This window comes from Ornithorhynchus anatinus, chromosome X1 (genome assembly GCF_004115215.2).
Source record: "Ornithorhynchus anatinus isolate Pmale09 chromosome X1, mOrnAna1.pri.v4, whole genome shotgun sequence".
Lineage (NCBI taxonomy): Eukaryota > Metazoa > Chordata > Mammalia > Monotremata > Ornithorhynchidae > Ornithorhynchus > Ornithorhynchus anatinus.
This window is the reverse complement of record NC_041749.1, coordinates 5673266-5691772: the sequence shown is the minus strand read 5'-3', so window position 1 is coordinate 5691772 and position 18507 is coordinate 5673266. Positions and strand designations below refer to the sequence as shown.

The window sequence follows — 18507 nt, the reverse complement described above, 5'->3', positions numbered from 1 at the left end:
AACATTATTATTATTAGTAGTACAGTTTCGGTCCCATAGTAAGTGCTTAACAAATACCTTAAAAAAAAATACTCTCATGCCATTTGCAGTAAGCCAGGGTTTTTAGAAATTTACACAACTGAGGAAGTCTGAACCTTCCACCTGAATACGGTAATTTCAAAATATTTGACTGAATTCCTCAGAGGTCGGGATTGTGTCCCCTACATTTGGTGTTTGACATGCAGTAGGTGCTTAATAAATACGGACGACTGCATTTATCAGGATGTCGGATTTGCTCAGAAACACAAAAGTTGCGATTGGAACCTGAAGAATAGTGTGCGGGATATGATAAAAAAAAAAAAAAAACAACAAAAAAACCCAGAAAACCAAGTTTGTCAATTCCATGTAGTCGTAGCAATAACATTAGTCAATAGTGGTTGCATTGTAGCAGTAGGTATTTATTGAAGTTACACTTACTGGGGCGCAGTATAAAGTTTGCTTGGGAAAGGAAGAAAAACAAAATGACATGTTTCTGCAACCTAAAAAGGAGACGAGCATAACGTGATTTACTGCCAGAGAATTGAAGCATAAGTAAAGGGGACAGATCTGCTGGAGTGGACACAAACACGTACATTACAATCCTTTGTACTCTAGGAATGCTTATTCAATAAATACCGATTGGAAGGTGTAGTTAACTTCAGTATCAATTAGAGAAGCAGCGTGGCTCAGTGTGCTTGGGAGCCCGAAGTCATGGGTTCGAATCCCGGCTCCGCCGCTTGTCAGCTGTGTGACTGTGGGCAAGTCACTTCACTTCTCTGTGCCTCAGTTCCCTCATCTGTGAAATGGGGATTACCCATGAGCCTCACGTGGGACAACCTGATTACCCTGTATTCACCCCAGCGCTCAGAACGGCGCTCTGCACATAGTAAGCGCTTAAGAAATACCAACATTATTATATCAAATCCGACTCTCTGGTTTAAAGTTCCCAACGAAACATTTCCACAGCTCCCATTTCATCTCCTAAGACGCTCAGAGGCTCGTCTGATTTTCAACTGTAGTTCCTGGTTATTTTTGGTTTTCCCCGACCTTTTTTGAAATGCCCATGCAAACCTTTCATTTCTTCTTTTTTTTTTCCCTTGAATACTCCCTTTTCTATTCCCCCGGCTTCTGAACTCTTGTTTTTATGGTGTGCCCAATCTGTATCTTTGGAAATCTATTTAGAAACATCGACCTAGAAAGGACAAGTGATTCACCTGCCTGGGGACAGAGGGGCTGGGTCAGATGATCCGCTGATGTCGGTTTCAGCTCTGGAAGTGAAATTCAATTTTTGTGATGTAAATTGCTAAACAGAGAGAATGTGCCGGGCATGGCGTCCTACCTTCTGAAGTTCGTTCAGCTGCTGGAGGGGGATGCGATCTCTGCAGCGATACTTGCCTCTCACGGCCAAACAGCAAATTCACTCATAGCAATGACAACTATGGCACTTGTTAAGTGTTTTCCATGAGCCAAAGACCGTATTAAAGCATGGAGTGAATACAAGATAATCAGGCCGAACACAGTTCCGGGCCCACAGATGGCTCAGGGTAGGATGGAGAATAGCTATGGAGTTTACAGTTGAGGAAATAGAAGCGTGGAAAAGTTGTGATTTGCCCAAGATCACACAGCAGACAAGTGGCGGATCTGGGATTAATAATCAGAATAATCATATTAATAATTGTGGTATCTGTAAAGCGCTTACTACGTGCCAGGCACTTTACTGAGCACTGGGGTGGATACAAGTAACCCAGACCTCCTGAGAATCTGGAATCTGGAACTTTTCAACGGGCCATGTTGATTCCCAATCGTCTCCAGAGTACACTGGTATTGTTATCTTTAATTAGATCAGACTTACTGAGCCCTTACTGTGTGCAAAGCACTGTACTAAGCGCTTGGTAGAGTACAGTTGATTTGCTATTTATTTGCTATTGTTTTAATGAGATGTTCTTCCCCTTGATTCCATTTATCGCTATTGTTCTCGTCTGTCCGTCTCCCCCGATTAGACCGTGAGCCCGTCAGTGGGCAGGGACCGTCTCTATCTGTTACCGATCTGTACATTCCAAGCCCTTAGTACAGTGCTCTGCACATAGTAAGCGCTCAATAAACACTACTGAATGAGTACAATACATAATCCCATGCAGAAGGGTGCTGAGTAGATTCTATCTGCACTTCCTGGCTCTGTGCCTGACAAGAAAAATACTCTTTAATAATAAAGGGAAAACTGATTGAAACATTTAAAACCTTAAATTGGACCATCTCTACGACATGAAATAGTAAATCCTCCAGTGCTACATCGTCAAAAGTACAGAGCGAATAGTTGGCTATGTATTTGTTGTCAAATTTGTACCTCCAGAGATTTCCTTAAAAGAGAATATAACACTGAAGCTTGGATTACGGTTAGGTCGTTCATTTCTAGGAAACCATTACAACATAAGTTAATGAAATTGCAGTAGGTAGAGGGCTAACTGCAGCATTGCCATTTCTGTGCTTAATTTCTTTCAGTATTAAATTCAGTCTTTTATTTGGGCAGGGACCGTCTCTATCTGTTGCCGACTTGTACATTCCAAGCGCTTAGTACAGTGCTCTGCACATAGTAAGCGCTCAATGAATACTATTGAATGAATGAATGAATTTAGCATTCTCATTTTAGGAAGAGCACACAGCCACATCATGTTATTATTAATAATAACAATAATAATAATATTTCTGGTATTTGTTAAGCGCTTGCTCTGTGCCAAGCACTGTTGTAAGTGCTGGGTTAGATTCAAGGTAATCAGGTTGTCCCACGTGGGGCTTAGAGTCTTAGTCCCCATTTTACAGATGAGGTAAATGAGGCACAGAGAAGTGAAGTGACTTGCCCAAGGTCACTCAGCAGGTGGAGCCGGGATTAGAACCCACAACCTCCGACTCCCAAGTCTGTGACATTAAGTATTATCTTTCAGACTTTATAGATGTTTCTGAGAACGGTTTCGTTGGACAACTCAACTCCCATAGTCTAATATTGCAGGACTCCAAGATATGGATGCATTTTTTGTGTGTGGAGAGGAATTATTTCTTTCCCTTTCATTTCTAAGGAGTTGAATCCTTTTCATTATAAATTACTTGGTTATTCATTGTAATGTCTGTCTCCCCCTCTACACTGGAAGCTCATTTTAGGCAGGGAATGGGTCTGGCAATTCTGTTGTATTGTACTCTCCCAAGTGCTTAGTAATGTTGGTATTTGTTAAGCGCTTACTATGTGCCGAGCACTGTCCCAAGCGCTGGGGTAGACACAGGGGGAATCAGGTTGTCCCACGTGGGGCTCACGGTCTTAATCGCCATTTTACAGATGAGGGAACTGAGGCATCGAGAAGTTAAGTGACTTGCCCAAAGTCACACGGCTGACAAGTGGCCGAGCCGGGATTCGAACCCATGACCTCTGACTGCAAAGCCCGTGCTCTTTCCAATGAGCCACGCTGCTTCTCTAGTACAGTGCTGTGGACAAAGTTGTTGTCTTATAATAATAGTGTTGGTATTTGGTAAGCGCTTACCATGTGCAGAGCACTGTTCTAAGCGCTGGGGGAGATACAGGGTAATCCGACTGTCCCACGTGACGCTCACAGTTAATCCCCATTTTACAGATGAGGTGACTGAGGCCCAGAGAAGTGAAGTGGCTTGCCCACAGTCACACAGCTGACAAGTGGCAGATCCGGGATTCGAACCCATGACCTTATGCTGTGGCGTCGTGTCCGACCCACAGCGATGCCATGGACCCATCTCTCCCAGAGCGCCCCACCTCGATCTGCCATCGTTCTGGTAGTGGACACAGTAATGCTCAATAAATATCTTTTAAAAACCCGTTGAAATCCTTAAATGCTGTGGGACTAAGAGCGGGGTGAATTTCAATCGCTTAAAGATCAGAGTGAATAATCGATGCGAAAGGGAGAGGAAGTAGGGGAAACGAGGGCTTAGTTGAGAGCTTAGCTCTTGGAAGAGAGGCTAACAATAATCTATTATCTATTAATATCTATTAAGCACCTACTATGTGCCTGACACTGAACTAAGGTGAATACAAGCAAACGGTGTTGGAAACCCTGTCTCACAGGGGGCCCACAGTCTTAATCTCCGTTTTTACAGATGAGGTGACCGAGACACAGCAAGGTCAGACAGAAGACAGGTGGAGGAGGCTGGACTAGAACCCAGGTCCTTCTGGGTTCAAGGTGTTGTGATATTAATAAGGCTTTGAGGGTGGGGAGAGAGGCGATATGTCTTATATGGCAAGGGAGGGGACTCCGGGCCAGAGCATGGACGTGGCCAAAGGAATCGGCCGTGTAAGAGTCGAGATTGAGAAACAGTGAGCAAGTAAAGAGGAAAAGAAAGACAAGAGGACGTGAATAATAATGTTGGCATTTGTTAAGCGCTTACTATGTGCAGAGCACTGTTCTAAGCGCTGGGGTAGACAGAGGGGAATCGGGTTGTCCCACGTGAGGCTCACAGTCTTAATCCCCATTTGACAGATGAGGTAACTGAGGCACAGAGAAGTGAAGTGACTCGCCCACGGTCACATAGCTGACAAGTGGCAGATCTGGGATTCGCACCCATGACCTCTGACTCCAAAGCCTGGAAATTGTGGTATTCGTTAAGCGCTTACTATGTGCAAAGTACTCTTCTAAGCGCTGGGGGATACAAGGTGATCAGGTTGTCCCACGTGGGGCTCACAGTTTTAACCCCCGTTTGACAGATGAGGTCACTGAGGTGCAGAGAAGTTAAGTGACTTGCCCAAGGTCACACAGCTGACTAGCGGCAGAGTGGGAATAGTGTGTGAGTGCTCAATAAAGCAGAGAAAAAGCTAGTGAAGAGAGGAGCCCTTTTACCGTGGAAATTGGAATCCACGTCCTCTCAGTCTTGTATTTATTCCTTTCCGCTATGCCGCTTCTCCTACAGTTTTCGTCTCAAGTCTTTCGGTCCTCTCTGTGCTCCCAGCGTTCTGGGTTTTCTCTTATTTGGCCCAGGGAGACAAAAACAGTCATCTTCCTGCCCAACTATTCCACAGGGTTGATTTGGGACCCTGAGCGCAACGAGTAATCTAAATTTGGTTTAGCCCCTTGCAAGAGGGGCTGTTGGGTTCTGCAGATTCTCAGCCAGAGGACTTGGGTGATCTGTCTAAGTGCTTGGCGTTCCCTTCACCTCTGTCTTCTCGTCCCAGTGGCCCTTTCTCATTTCTCCTTCAGAACTGAAGGAGGGGAGAGAAAGACAAATGGAGAAAGGGGGCAGAGGGTTGAGGGGGAGAGAGAAAGAAAGGAAGGGAGAGGGAGGGAAGGAGGATGGCCAACTTAGGCCGCATAAAAACAAAGCAAAAAGAGGGGAAAATGCCAACTGTCCAGCTCCCCGGGAAATCTCGGGCAACCTTTTCCTTTAAAAGTGTGAGAATCCGTGCACGCAAGCGGAACGAAGCCTCTTAATGGGTCTTGGCGCCAAAAGGTTTTTCAGAAGAGTTACGCTTTCTGGGGGAGAGAGAGGATGGCAGGAAACGAAGTTATTTATTTTTGGTTCACCCCCTAGAGGACTGTTGAAGTGATTACTCGGTGGAAAAGAGAAATAGATCTTCCACTTACAGTACTTTTGTCCTCAAAGTCATTTATGTGGGAAATCTGCAGTGACATCCGAAAAGTTTCGATTTTGTCCCCAGTCATTTGTTTACGTGTAAATCTTCCTTGATGTCTGAAAAGAGTCGGTGTTGACAGGAAACCATTCAAGTGTGAAAACGCCCAGGTAGAAATAATGTTCTGTTGAGTTTAGAGTGAAAGCCGTATTTTTAAATTCAGTTGTCTTTTCGCGACAGAAATTTCGGGAACTAATATATTCAACCAAGTCTACCCTGAGCCACTTTTCAAATGCGTGAGAAATCGTATGGAATTTAGATATTTGAAAGTTAGATTTCTATTTGACCAAAATGAACTTCTGTAACATTAACGCGACGATAGAAATGCTTAGGAAGCATCATATAACATTTGCGTGTGCTCTCGTTCATCTTCGATGACGCATTTTACTTATCAGTTTTTATAAACATAATCTCAGCTGCAGCTAGACGTGATTTTAGCCAAGCGGCATTCCTTAGTTAATCGAAACGTGATTTCCCTCTTTAATCCTAAGCACATGAGAAGAGATCCTGGAAGTTAGAGGACCAGAGATTTACCGGGCTCTGCCACACGGGCAAGTCCCTTGACATCGCTGAGCCTCAGGTTCCTCAATTGTAAAATGGGGATTGAATACCTGTTCTCAACCCCTTGAGACTTTAAAACCCATATGGGGCAAGGACTGTGACCAACCTCATTATATTTCATCTATAAATGAGCACATAAGTGCTTAAATATTCTTATTATTGTTTTTGTTACTATGAAAAATGGAATTTCTACCTTGTATAAAAAACAAAGCAAAGTAAAGCACATCTATCTAAGTAGGCTGAGGTGTACTGTCAGCGGAGGAAAAGAAAACAGATTTTTTATCATCATTTCTATTAGAAAAGCAGGCTATTCCCTGGAAACCATGATAGAAATGATAATGAAGGTCAAGGACAGCAACAGCAGCAAAATGGTAACATGCTACCTTGTGAAATCATGAGTGTTAAAAATAAAAGTATGATGATTGATGGAAGAAAAAGTCTCCGTGGAGCTCAGAATGAAGAATGAATACAATAATAATAACAGTAATAATTGTGGTATCTGTTAGGTGCTTACTATATTCCAAGCACTGTACTAAGCACTGGAATAATAATACTAATAATGATAATATTAACGATGGTATTCGTTAAGTGCTTACTATGTGCCAAGTGCTGTTCTAAGCGCTGGGGTAGCTACAAGGGTATCAGGTTGTCCCACGTGGGGCTCACAGTCTTCATTCCCATTTTACAGATGTGGTAACGGAGGCACAGAGAAGTGAAGTGGCTTGCCCAAAGTCACACAGCTGACCAGTGGCAGAGAGTTAATCGGGTCCCACACGGGGCTCACAGTCTAGGTCAGGAGTTACTCTTCTCAAACTAACCTACCCACTTCTCCTCTCTCTTGCCACCATCCCCTTGCTCACTCCGGCACTTCTGCTCAGAATTTTCTTCCCCTTCACATCTGGTAGAACGCTGTTCTCCCTACCTTCCTGCCCCGTTTAAATCACAGCTCCTCCTGGAGAAGTTCCCCGATGAATCCCTCATCTCTCGCACCTTAGATTCCCTCAAGGGATTTATGAACAAATTAAAAAAGGGATAGGAGGAACCGTATTGCCATGGTCTACGTTAAACACTTAATACAGTGCTCTGCCCTCAGTAAGTACTCAATATATACCACCGACGCTATGATTCCATCAAGTTCGTTCATTCCATCGTATGTATTGAGCGCTTACTGTGTGCAGATCGCTGTACTAGGCGCTTGGAAATTCCAGTTAAGCAACAGAGAGAGACAATCCCCGTCCACATCGGGCTCACAGTCTAGAAGGGGGAGAGACAGACATCAAAACAAGGAAACAGGCATCAATAGCATCGATATAACTAAATAGAATTCCAGCTATATACATCATTAATATAAAAAGATATAGATATAAATATGTACCTATAGGCGCTGTGGGGTGGGGAGGGGGATAGAGCAAAGGGAGTGAGTCGGGGCGATGGGGAGGGGAGGAGGAGCAGAGGAAAAGGGGGGCTTAGTCTGGGAAGGCCTTCTGGAGGAGGTGAGGTAGGGCTTTGAAGGGGAGGAGGGTGATGGTTATCATTCAGTTATTTACTGAATAGAAAGTGAGACGTATGGTGATTATGAAATCGTGAAATAATTATCACAGTCAAATCCTACTCAGTCAAATGACAAATCTGTCTCTGAACAACAATGTTGGTATTTGTTAAGCGCTTACTATGTGCCGAGCACTGTTCTAAGCGCTGGGGTTGATACAGGGTCATCAGGTTGTCCCACGTGAGGCTCACAACCTAAACGCCCATTTTACAGATGAGGTAACTGAGGCCCAGAGAAGTTAAGTGACTTGCCCACAGTCACACAGCTGACTGTGGCAGAGGCGAGAAGCAGTGTGGTCTACTGGACAGAGCAAGGGCATGGGAGTCTGTTGTGTCACCTTGTGCTCTGGGCCTTGTTGCCTCATCTGTAAAATGGGGATTAAGACTGCGAGCCCCATGTGAGACATGGACTGTGTCCAACCTGATTAGTCTGTATCCATCCCAGCACTTCATATAATCCGTGGTACATAGCACAACACCTGGCATTCAACAAATACCATAAAAAAAAAAAGAAGAAAATCTGCGATCAGTCTTCTCGGGAAGTTGAGCCCAAATCTTTTTTTTTTTTTTACCTTTTCTTCCCCATTGCGTTTTCATACGCATACTCACATTATTTTTCCTCAATTCAAACTTTTTTCCAGGATACAAAGATTTTTATTTCTGATACTCAGTGACTTCAAATCAAGATTAAGTCATGCCAGCGACTCTTAGCAGTAGGCAGAACTCTCCCCCCGACACATACATAACCCCACCACCATTTTCTCATTCCTAAATAAAAAAAAACAAAAACAGTTGACATTTTGGTAGCCGGGTAATTTGGAGATTTATCTAAGACATTTGAATGAATAGGCAGAATGATATGAATGTTGAACATCTGTTGCAATAGCTGTATTTGATTATTTCACTCTTCCACTCTCAAATTGAACTTCATTAGACGGTTAATGAAAAGACCATAATTTCAATATAGCTTATATTTCCAAGTCTTTGTGCAGCAATCTCCATTTTAATGAATGAAATCACATATTTCCTTTAGTAAATTTAATCCACTGTTCATTTTTATAAAATGCACATCACATTCTTTACAAGGTTTAAAAATGTGAATACATTTTTCATTTTTAAAGTGATACTGAATGATTGATTCTTCAACATATTTAAAGAATAGGACAAGCCACTCTTCATAGGACTTTAGTTGAGAATTAGGGTTTATGATCAAGCGAGAAGAGCAAGAGCCCTATTGTGTGAATGGCTATTTAGAGACAGTAATGAACCTGAAGAATACAAGCATTAGGCAGAGATAAATATGCAAGATATTTTAAAGATGAATTTGTGAGTGCTATTTAACCTACCTCTTTTTCACTACGTTCTAATTTATCTCCAGCAAACCTTTCGGCGAATCGTGATTTTTGTCTTTAACTGTGCCTTTGCCTTTCATTTTATGCTTTATGTCGGTGTTCTTGGGTTAAGGAAAAGGATTTTTTTTAAAAAAAGATTGGAATGTGCTTGAAGAGAGTCCCAAGGAAACTTGTGTGATTAGTGATGAAGCTGTCTACACACACAGCAGGTGTCTGACGGTTATAGCTCTATGCTGCCGTTAACAGCTTCCTTTGCAAAATGGGAAATGATTAAAACTTAAAGATGTGAATCTGGCCTTTTCATTCAAATCATCAAGCAACGGGGAAGCATGAGGAGGTTCCATAGTATTGGAACTACTGAATGAAATGTGTTGTAACCGGTTTTCCAAGACAATGAGGTTGTGTACTACATCTTTTTATGGCTTACTCCAACAGATCACTGGGCACCTACCATCTGCATGTTGCTTAAAAAGCATTATTGAGTAGCAATTAATCGAAATGCACATCAGTTCTAGACCCTGGGAGAAGCAGCGTGGCTGAGTGAAAAGAGCCCGGGCTTTGGAGTCAGAGGTCATGGGTTCGAACCCCGGCTCTGCCACTTGTCAGCTGACTGTGGGCAAGTCCCTTAACTTCTCTGGGCCTCAGTTACCTCATCTGTAAAATAGGGATGAAGACTGTGAGCCCCACGTGGGACAACCTGATTCCCTTGTGTCTACCCCAGCGCTTAGAACAGTGCTCTGCACATAGTAAGCTCTTAACAAATACCAACATTATTACTATTATTATTATTATTATTATTATTATTAAGGCTACGAGGGTTTGGAACCTCCAAAGTCTCTCCCCGTCATTCTGAAGCATCCATCTTCCTCAAAACTAGTACCTTGGAGCATTTTAAAGCCCTCATCCATTTTCTGGATTTTGCCCCCTTTTGTCATTCCCTTCAAACTTTTTCCTTTCCACTATCATCTCCCATCCACTATAGAATGATAATAATAATAATGTTGGTATTTCTTAAGCGCTTACCATGTGCCGAGCACTGTTCTAAACCCTGGGGTAGACATAAGAGAATCAGGTTGTCCCACGTGGGGCTCACAGTCTTAATCCCCATTTTACAGATGAGGTAACTGAGGCACAGAGAAGTGAAGTGACTTGCCCAAAGTCACACAGACGACAAGTGGCAGAGCTGGGATTCAAACCCATTATCTCTGACTCCAAAGCCCGGGTTCTTTCCACTGAGCCAAGACTCTATACCCCCCCCCCCAAAAGTCCCCAAACTCTCTTTGTGGAAGCAGATGTAGTCTTTATGAAGTTCACGGGGTAGTGATCAATTTTAAAATGGCGCCCAAAGCTTCGTTATGGAATAATGCTGACCAAGGAAGGCCTGTGTGTACATGAGTGTGAATGGTAATATTATAGTGCCGTTATAGCTCTCCTCTGTGTTCAACGATGGCTACCCTTCCCGCTGAGATTTCATCACTCGTGACCAATCTCCAAGACACTGTGTTCTTGAAAATGCAAGAGGGAAGTTTTCCAGGCTTCTTGGCAATGAGGGAGGAGGATGGGATTGCTAGATCGAGTTACTCAGCACGTAAAGTGTTGTTGAAGAATCAACCACAAGGCCGGGTTTCCTCCGACAAGAGATCAGAGACCTAACAGGCCAGGATCATGATCTAGTGGAAAGAACAAGAGTCAATAGGTCGACAGTCCCGTCGTGTGAATGGCTATTTCGAAACAGTGATAAACCTGAAGAACACAAGCATCAGGCAGAGATAAATATGGAAGTTATGTCTTATGCTGTCGACACCATGGACGCTTCTCTCCCACAATGCCCGACCTCCATCTGCCATCGTTCCGGTAGTGGATCCGTAGAGGTTCCTTGATCAGAATCCAGAAGCGGTTTTCCATCACCTCCTTCCTGGCGGTAAACTTGAGTCTCCACCCTCGACTCTCTCCCGTGCCGCTGCTGCCCAGCAAAGGGGAGTGTTGCCTTGTAGCAGATGGTCTTCCTCTCGCTAGCCACTGGCCAGGTTAGGAATGGAATGGACAGGCCTCTGCTTGACTCTCTTTCCCATAGTAGAGACTGGGAGAGGACTGGAAACTCTCCAGGTGAGACCCTGAGAGGGTGAAAGTGTTGTAGGTAGATGCGTATATGTATTTATATATATATTAAAACTTGTCTTCTGTGTGATTGTGATCTTGGGTAAGTCACTTCTCTGTGCCTCAGTTACCTCATGGAAAAAATGGGGATTAAGACCGTGAGCTCCCTGTGAGAGGACGGGCTTCGGAGCCGGAGGTCATGGGTTCGAATCCCGGCCCTGCCACCTGTCAGCTGTGTGACTGTGGGCAAGTCACTTTACTTCTCTGTGCCTCAGTTCCCTCATCTGTAAAATGGGGATTAACTGTGAGCCCCATGTGGGACAATCTGTTTACCCGATATCTACCCCAGCACTTAGAACAGTGCTCTGCACATAGTAAGCGCTTAACAAATACCAACATTATTATTATGTGGGACAGGGACTTTGTCCAAACTGAAAGGCTTGCATCTATCCCAGTGCTTAGTTCAGTTCCTGGCACATAATAAACATTTTAATCCTGGTTTTCTTCCTGGCTCTGCCACTTGTCTGCCGTGTGACCTTGGGCAAGTCGCTTTACTTCCCTGTGCCTCAGTTACCTCATCGATAAAATGGGGATTAAGACCGTGAGCTCCATATGGGACAGGGACTTTGTCCGACCTGATAGGCTTGCATCTAGCCCAGTGCTTAGTTCAGTTCCTGGCACATAGTAAACATTTTAATCCTGGTTCTAATCCTGGCTCTGCCACTTGTCTGCTGTGTGACCTTGGGCAAGTCACTTTACTTCTCTGTGCCTCAGTTACCTCATTGATAAAATGGGGATGAAGATCGGAAGCCCCATATGGGACAAGGACTGTGTCCAATGTGATTAACTAGTATCTACCCTCTGGCCCAGAGTAAGCACTTGACAAATACCATTTAAAAAAAAGGTAAAATCAATATGGGGATACAACTACTGAGGTTATCGTTTGATGGACATTTGCTGCTGCATAATATCTGCCTGTGATTAATTGCATTAATTAGGATTTATGTGGGAAATCAATTCATGTGAAATATAGGCAATCTAGAGTAACATGGAAATAAGTGGTTTCTAAGGACTTTCAGATATGGATTTTAGCTGTTGTACTGTTAGTTTAATAGATAACTTTACGGTGTGTGATCATAGTCCCAAAATAGGATATATTCTCCTTTTTTATCTAATACATATCTATATATATTTGCATCTGAATGCCCGGGGCATTCTGTTTGTCCTTAGGCTGCGTATTCCACAGTCGATCGTTTTCTGACAAACACCTACTGTGTGCAGAGCCCTGCACTAAACCCTGAGCATGGTAGAATGCCTCGCTCCCCAGATCTGTACTTTTTCCTCAGGGCCACCCTGCTCAGTGATGATGATGGTGTTTGTTAAGCACTTACTATGTGTCAAGCACTGTTCTAAGCGTTGGTTGAATACAAACTAATCGGTGGAACACAGTGCCTGTCCCACATGGGGCTCCCAGGCTTAATCCCCATTTTCCAGATGAGGTATCTGAGGCACAGTGAAGTGACTTGCCCGAGGTCACACAGCGGACGAGTGGCAGAGTCAGAATTAGAACCCACGTCCTTCTGACTCTCAGGCCCGGGCTCTATCCATTAGACCATGCTGCTCATCTCGTTAAGGCTTAATGATCCCTGCTTTTTCTAATGGATCTCTACTTACGGTACTATTCGATTCTGATATGTGAATATTCTTGGTTATCAATACAAGTGATATTTAAGCCACATTTTCTAAAATATCATAATTTTTTCTAGTCTAAAACATATATGTGCAGCTGGCAAGGAGACACACTTTGCTTCACGGTGGATTTTGCCTTAGGATTCACCTGCTTTGACAGCAAAACAAAGGTAAGAAACAGAATATACTTAGTGTACTCTTTTGTGCCGATCTAGTCTTCAGTCATTAATTAACTATACCCCCTATTTCTTTCCTTAGAGTTTCGAGTGAGATTCCCAAATATTAGGTAATTTAACTGCCCATAGAAATAAAAGTTTGGATATGAACGTAAGTGGCGCTTGGTGCTTCTAGGTTTTTGGCTTTTTTAATGGCAGTTTTTTTGGTATGTGTTATGCACTTCCTATACGTTAAACACTTCTCTAAGCGCTGGATGAGGTGCAAGTCAATTAGGTCGGACACAGTCCTCGTCCCACGTGGGGATCACAGTTTAAATAAGAGGAAGAACAGGTCACCATTTAATTCCCGTTTTAGAGCTGAGGTAACTCAGATACAGAGCGGTTAAATTCATTTCCCCGAAGTCCCACAGCAAGCAATTGGCAGAGCTGGGATTGGAACCCAGGTCTTCTAAGTCTCAAGTCTCTGCTCTCTCCGCTAGTCCATGCCGCTTCTCCTTAGGTTATGCTGTTAAGCACTTACTGTGTGTCAGGCACTGTACTAAGCACTGGGTTAGACAGGGGAGCAGCATGGAATAGTGGAGACAGGATAGGCCTGGGAAGCAGAAGGTCATGGGTTCTAATCCCGGCTCCACCACTTTCTGCCCTGTGGCCTCAAGGCCAAGCAAGCCACTTCAATTCTCTGGGCCTCAGTTATCTCATCTGTAAAACGGGGAAGCAAATTGTGAGCCCTGAGAGGGACAGGGATCGTGTCCTACCCAATTTGCTTGTATCCATCCCGGGGCTTAGTACAGTGCCTGGCACATAGTAAGCACTTTACAAATATAACAATTATTATTATTATTAATCATAAAAGAAAATGTTGGACAGAGTCCCTGTCCCTCCTAGGGCCCACAATCTTACTCCCCATTTTATAGATAAGGCAACGGAAATACAAAAAAGTCAGTGAATTGTCTCAGGTCTCACAGCAGGCAAATGATGGAGCCAGGACCAGGACCCAAGCCCTCTGACTTCCAGGCCCATGGGTCTTTCCACTAATAATAATAATGGTATTTGTTAAGCATTTACTATGTGCCAAGCACTATTCTGTTTTTGGAACTTACACAATATAGCACTCAATAAATGGGGAAATTGGACCTATGAATAGAAATTCCAGATGCTTAGAACAATTTGCAAAAAAAAAAAATAACTATTTCTCTTTGCTTATTTGGTTCCCACTGACATTAAAAAAAAAAATTCATTCATTCATTCCACTGTATTTATTGAGCATTTACTATGTGCAGAGCACTGTACTAAGCGCTTGGAATGGACAATTCGGCAACAGATAGAAACAATCCCTGCCCAACAACGGGCTCACAGTCTAGAGAAGCAGCGTGGCTCAGTGGAAAGAGCCCGGGTTTGATAGTCAGAGGTCATGGGTTCGAATCCCAGGTCTGCCACCTGTCAGCTGTGTGACTGTGCGCAAGTCACTTCACTTCTCTGTGCCTCAGTTACCTCATCTGTAAAATGGGGATTAACTGTGAGCCTCACGTGGGACAACCTGATTACCCTGTATCTACCCCAGTGCTTAGAACAGTGCTCTGCACATAGTAAGCGCTTAACAAATACCAACATTATTATTATTTTTATTATTAAAAGAGAAAGTATGCCAACTATTGACCCAATAATCTTAATACTACTATAAGTAACAAAGCTTGCCATAACTGCAAATAAATATGTTCAATTTAAAACTTTTTCAAGGTATTAAATCCTATACTTTAGGGGATACAATAGGACCATTTTCTTTGTATCGAAAGCTTATAAGTGAATGAAATATTAGGACTCATCGATCAATCGATGGTGTTTATTGAGGGTTTACTGTGTAAAGCACACTGACCTAAGAGCTTGCAAGAGTCCAATATAAATGAGTTGGTAGGCATGTTCCCTACCCACAAGGAACTTACAGTCCAGACAGGGAAAGAGTCATTAAAATGATCTGTGGATAATCAAAAGTGCCGTGGGGCTTGGGAGTGTATAAAAGAGCATAAGGGGCACATAGCCAAATCCATATTTAATGTATTTAATATGCAAAATCCAAAAGCCAAATCCATATTTAATGTAGGGGGGGAATGAGGGCTTAGTAAGGGAAGGTCACTTGAAGGAGATAGGATTTTAGGAGGATTTTGAAGGTGAAGGTCTGTCGAATATGAAAGGGTGAGAATTCCAGGCCAGAGGGAGGCCATGGGCAAGCATGCATTGGCAAGATCGACTAGATCGAAGTACAGTAAATAGGTCAGCGTTAGAAGAAGGAATTACCTCATGTCTTGATATATTATTTATATGCCACCGAAGGGTAACCAAGTGAAATAGTAATAATGATAGCTAAATGGAATTATATCGAATTCGGGGAAATACGGGAAGTCTTCAATAACACGAGAGAAAAATGAAAACTGTATAGCGGATGGAATTAGCGGAAGACTTTCCTTTTCTAAATGGCCTTTCCTTGTCAATTATTTCATTTTCCTCAGTAATTCCTTATGAGATAGAGAGAAGCAAATATCATTATCCCCATTTTCTAGATTAGGGAATGAAGTCCTAAGAGAGTTTAACGTCTCTGGAAAGGTTACACAAGAGGTGAGTAACGGCTGCGAGATTAAAAGCTAAATCTCTTCCCACTCACTATTGCATTCTCAAATGTAGCATGACTTTGTTAACCAGTATTTGAAGTAGAACGAGTTTTGTAGCAAGTTACTGCGTACTCTTTTTCTCTTTACATTGAAGCAATTATCCAGACTATGACAAACGATTCTGAAGTTAAAGAAAATTAAGCTTTTGTTCAGAGTGATGGGAAGCCATGTGATCTAGGAAAGAGGACAGGATTATAAATCAGAAGACCCAGGTTCAAATTCCAACTCCGCCCCTGGTTTACTGTATAACCTCGGGCAAATCACTAACCTCTCTGGGCTTCAGTTTCTTCATCTGTAAAATGGTGATAAATTAGCTTTTAAGTTCCATAGGGGACAGGAAATGTGTGCAATATCACTACTGAAGCATTTAAAGTTTAATAAATACCAGGATTATTAATTATCTAAATTAGCTGTATGAAATATCTGAATTTGCCAGGTATTAATCACACCTCCACATCACTTCTTAATGTGTGAGCCACCATTTTGAACTATTTCTGGGTTGTAATTAGACAATAGATTGTCAGAGATATTTTTACTCACCGTTCTGAATGCTCCTAAGGCAATGGATGGTGGATGGTAGAAATGACTTTAGTCTTAACCCAGAATAACTGTGAAATTAGCTCATCATTTAAAAGATGTCTGTGCCCAGGTGTTCTTTTCCAACCTTAGGATGTGACCATTGAGTGTAATCAGCACTCAGTGAGAACCCTAGTTAGGGGCAGATACCCCCGAACAAAGGTTTTAAAATTAAAGGCCTGTGCAATATTGTATATATTCTGAAAGACCTAGGAATCATGTAAATAATATGGCAAATGGAACTTGGGCAGCTAGATAGGAAAGCTAGTAGAGATGTTCTAAAACAAATTTTCTGAAAACGGGGAGTCAGTTCATTCGATTGGATTTATTGAGCGCTTACTGTGTGCTGAGCACTTTACTAAGTGCTTGGAAAGTACAGTTCGGCAACAAGTGGAGACGATGCCTACCCGACAACGGGCTCACAGTCTAGAAGTTCATGCATTCATTCAGTTGTATTTATTGAGAGCTTACTGGGTGCAGAGCACTGTTCTAAGCGTTTCAGTTACTGAGAAGAGATCTGCTTGGTGCACCTCCGTCAAGGAGGGAGTGATTCTCTTGAAGCGAAAGTTTCTCACAGAAAGACAAGGAGGCAAATTATTATTTTTATGGTATTTGTTAGGCGCTTACTATGTGCCAAGCACCGTTCTAAGCGCTGGGGTAGATATGAGGTATAAGGTAGATATAAGGTTGCCCCACGTGGGGTTGACAGTCTTAATCCCCATTTTAAAGACGAGGTCACACAGAAGTTAAGTGGCTTGCCCAAGGTCACCCAGCAGATGAGTGGCAGAACCGGGATTAGAACCCATGTCCTCTGACTCCTGAACCCGGGCTCTTTCCACTAACAACACCAGGCACTCTAAACATTAAGTTCAAACAACAAACGTATTCCGCCGTCTGTGCTCAAACAGGTTGGGACAAAATGAATCCTGCATTGACCTTCTCAACCACACACACACACATTCGTACATGAATTTACTCATCAGTGGTTCTTTAAATATAACAATAATGATAAGAATAATATTTGGCATTTGTTAAGCACTTACGATGTGCCAAGCACTGCTCTAAGCACTGGGGGAGATACAAGGTAATCAGTTTGTCCCACGTGGGGCTCACAGTCTTTATCCCCATTTTACAGCTGAGCTAACTGAGGCACAGAGTGACTTGCCCAAGGTCACACAGCTGACAAGTGGCAGAGCCGGGATTGGAACCCACGACCTCTGACTCCCAAGCCCGTCCTCTTTCCATTAGGCTATGCTGCTTCTCAATATGAGGGACAACTAGATATGTATTCTTGAGGAAGTTGTCAGGATTGCACCACCTTCACTGTGTGCTGAGCATTGTACTTAATGCTTGAGAAAATATAATTCGATGAGTTGGTAGACGCGATCCTTACCCACAAGGAGCAGTGTGGCCTAGCAGAGAGAGCAGGAGTCTAATAATAAAATAATAATGTCGGTATTTGTTAAGCGCTTACTATGTGCCGAGCACTGTTCTAAGCGCTGGGGGAGATACAGGGGAATCAGGTTGTCCCACGTGAGGCTCACAGTTAATCCCCATTTTACAGATGAGGGAACTGAGGCACAGAGATGAGAAGTGACTTGCCCACAGTCACACAGCTGACAAGCGGCGGAGCCGGGATTAGAACCCACGACCTTAGCTCTAATCCCAGCTCCATTATTTGTGGTCCTCCCGCTTCCTTCTGTGTGGCTCATGCACTCGGATTTGCTCCCTTTATTCATCGCTCCCTCAGCCCTATAGCACTTACATATCTGTAATTTCTTTATTTATATCATTGTCGGTCTCCCCCTCTAAACTATCAGCTCCCTTTGGGGAGGGAACACGTTTACCAACTGTTAAGCAGCGTAGCTTAGTGGAAAGAGCCCGGACTTGGGATTCAGAGGTCGTGGGTTCTAATCCCAGCCCCGCCACTTGTCAGCTGTGTGACTCTGGGCAAGTCACTTCACTTCTCTGTGACTCAGTTACCTCATCTGTAAAATGGGGATTAAGGTTGCAAGGCCCACGTGGGACAACCTGATAACCTTGTATCTATCCCAGCGCTTAGAACTATGCTCGGCACATAGTAAGCACTTAAAAAATACCATCATTATTATTATTACTTCTCTCCCAAGCATTTGATCCAGTGCTCTGAACACAGTAAGTGCTCAATAAATACGATCGATTGATTGACT

At 43.1% G+C, this 18507-nt stretch overlaps 1 protein-coding gene across 3 annotated transcripts in view; it reads left to right on the top strand.

Annotated features, from left to right (window-relative positions):
* Positions 1–18507, top strand: part of SNTG2 (syntrophin gamma 2) — a 221672-nt gene that overhangs the window by 179724 nt on the left and 23441 nt on the right. For all 3 annotated transcript variants that reach the window (XM_007673306.3, XM_029049964.2, XM_039910428.1), the window contains exon 15: positions 12981–13073. In XM_007673306.3, the coding sequence (XP_007671496.1) occupies positions 12981–13073 (93 nt within the window). The remainder of the gene's footprint in view (positions 1–12980; positions 13074–18507) is intronic.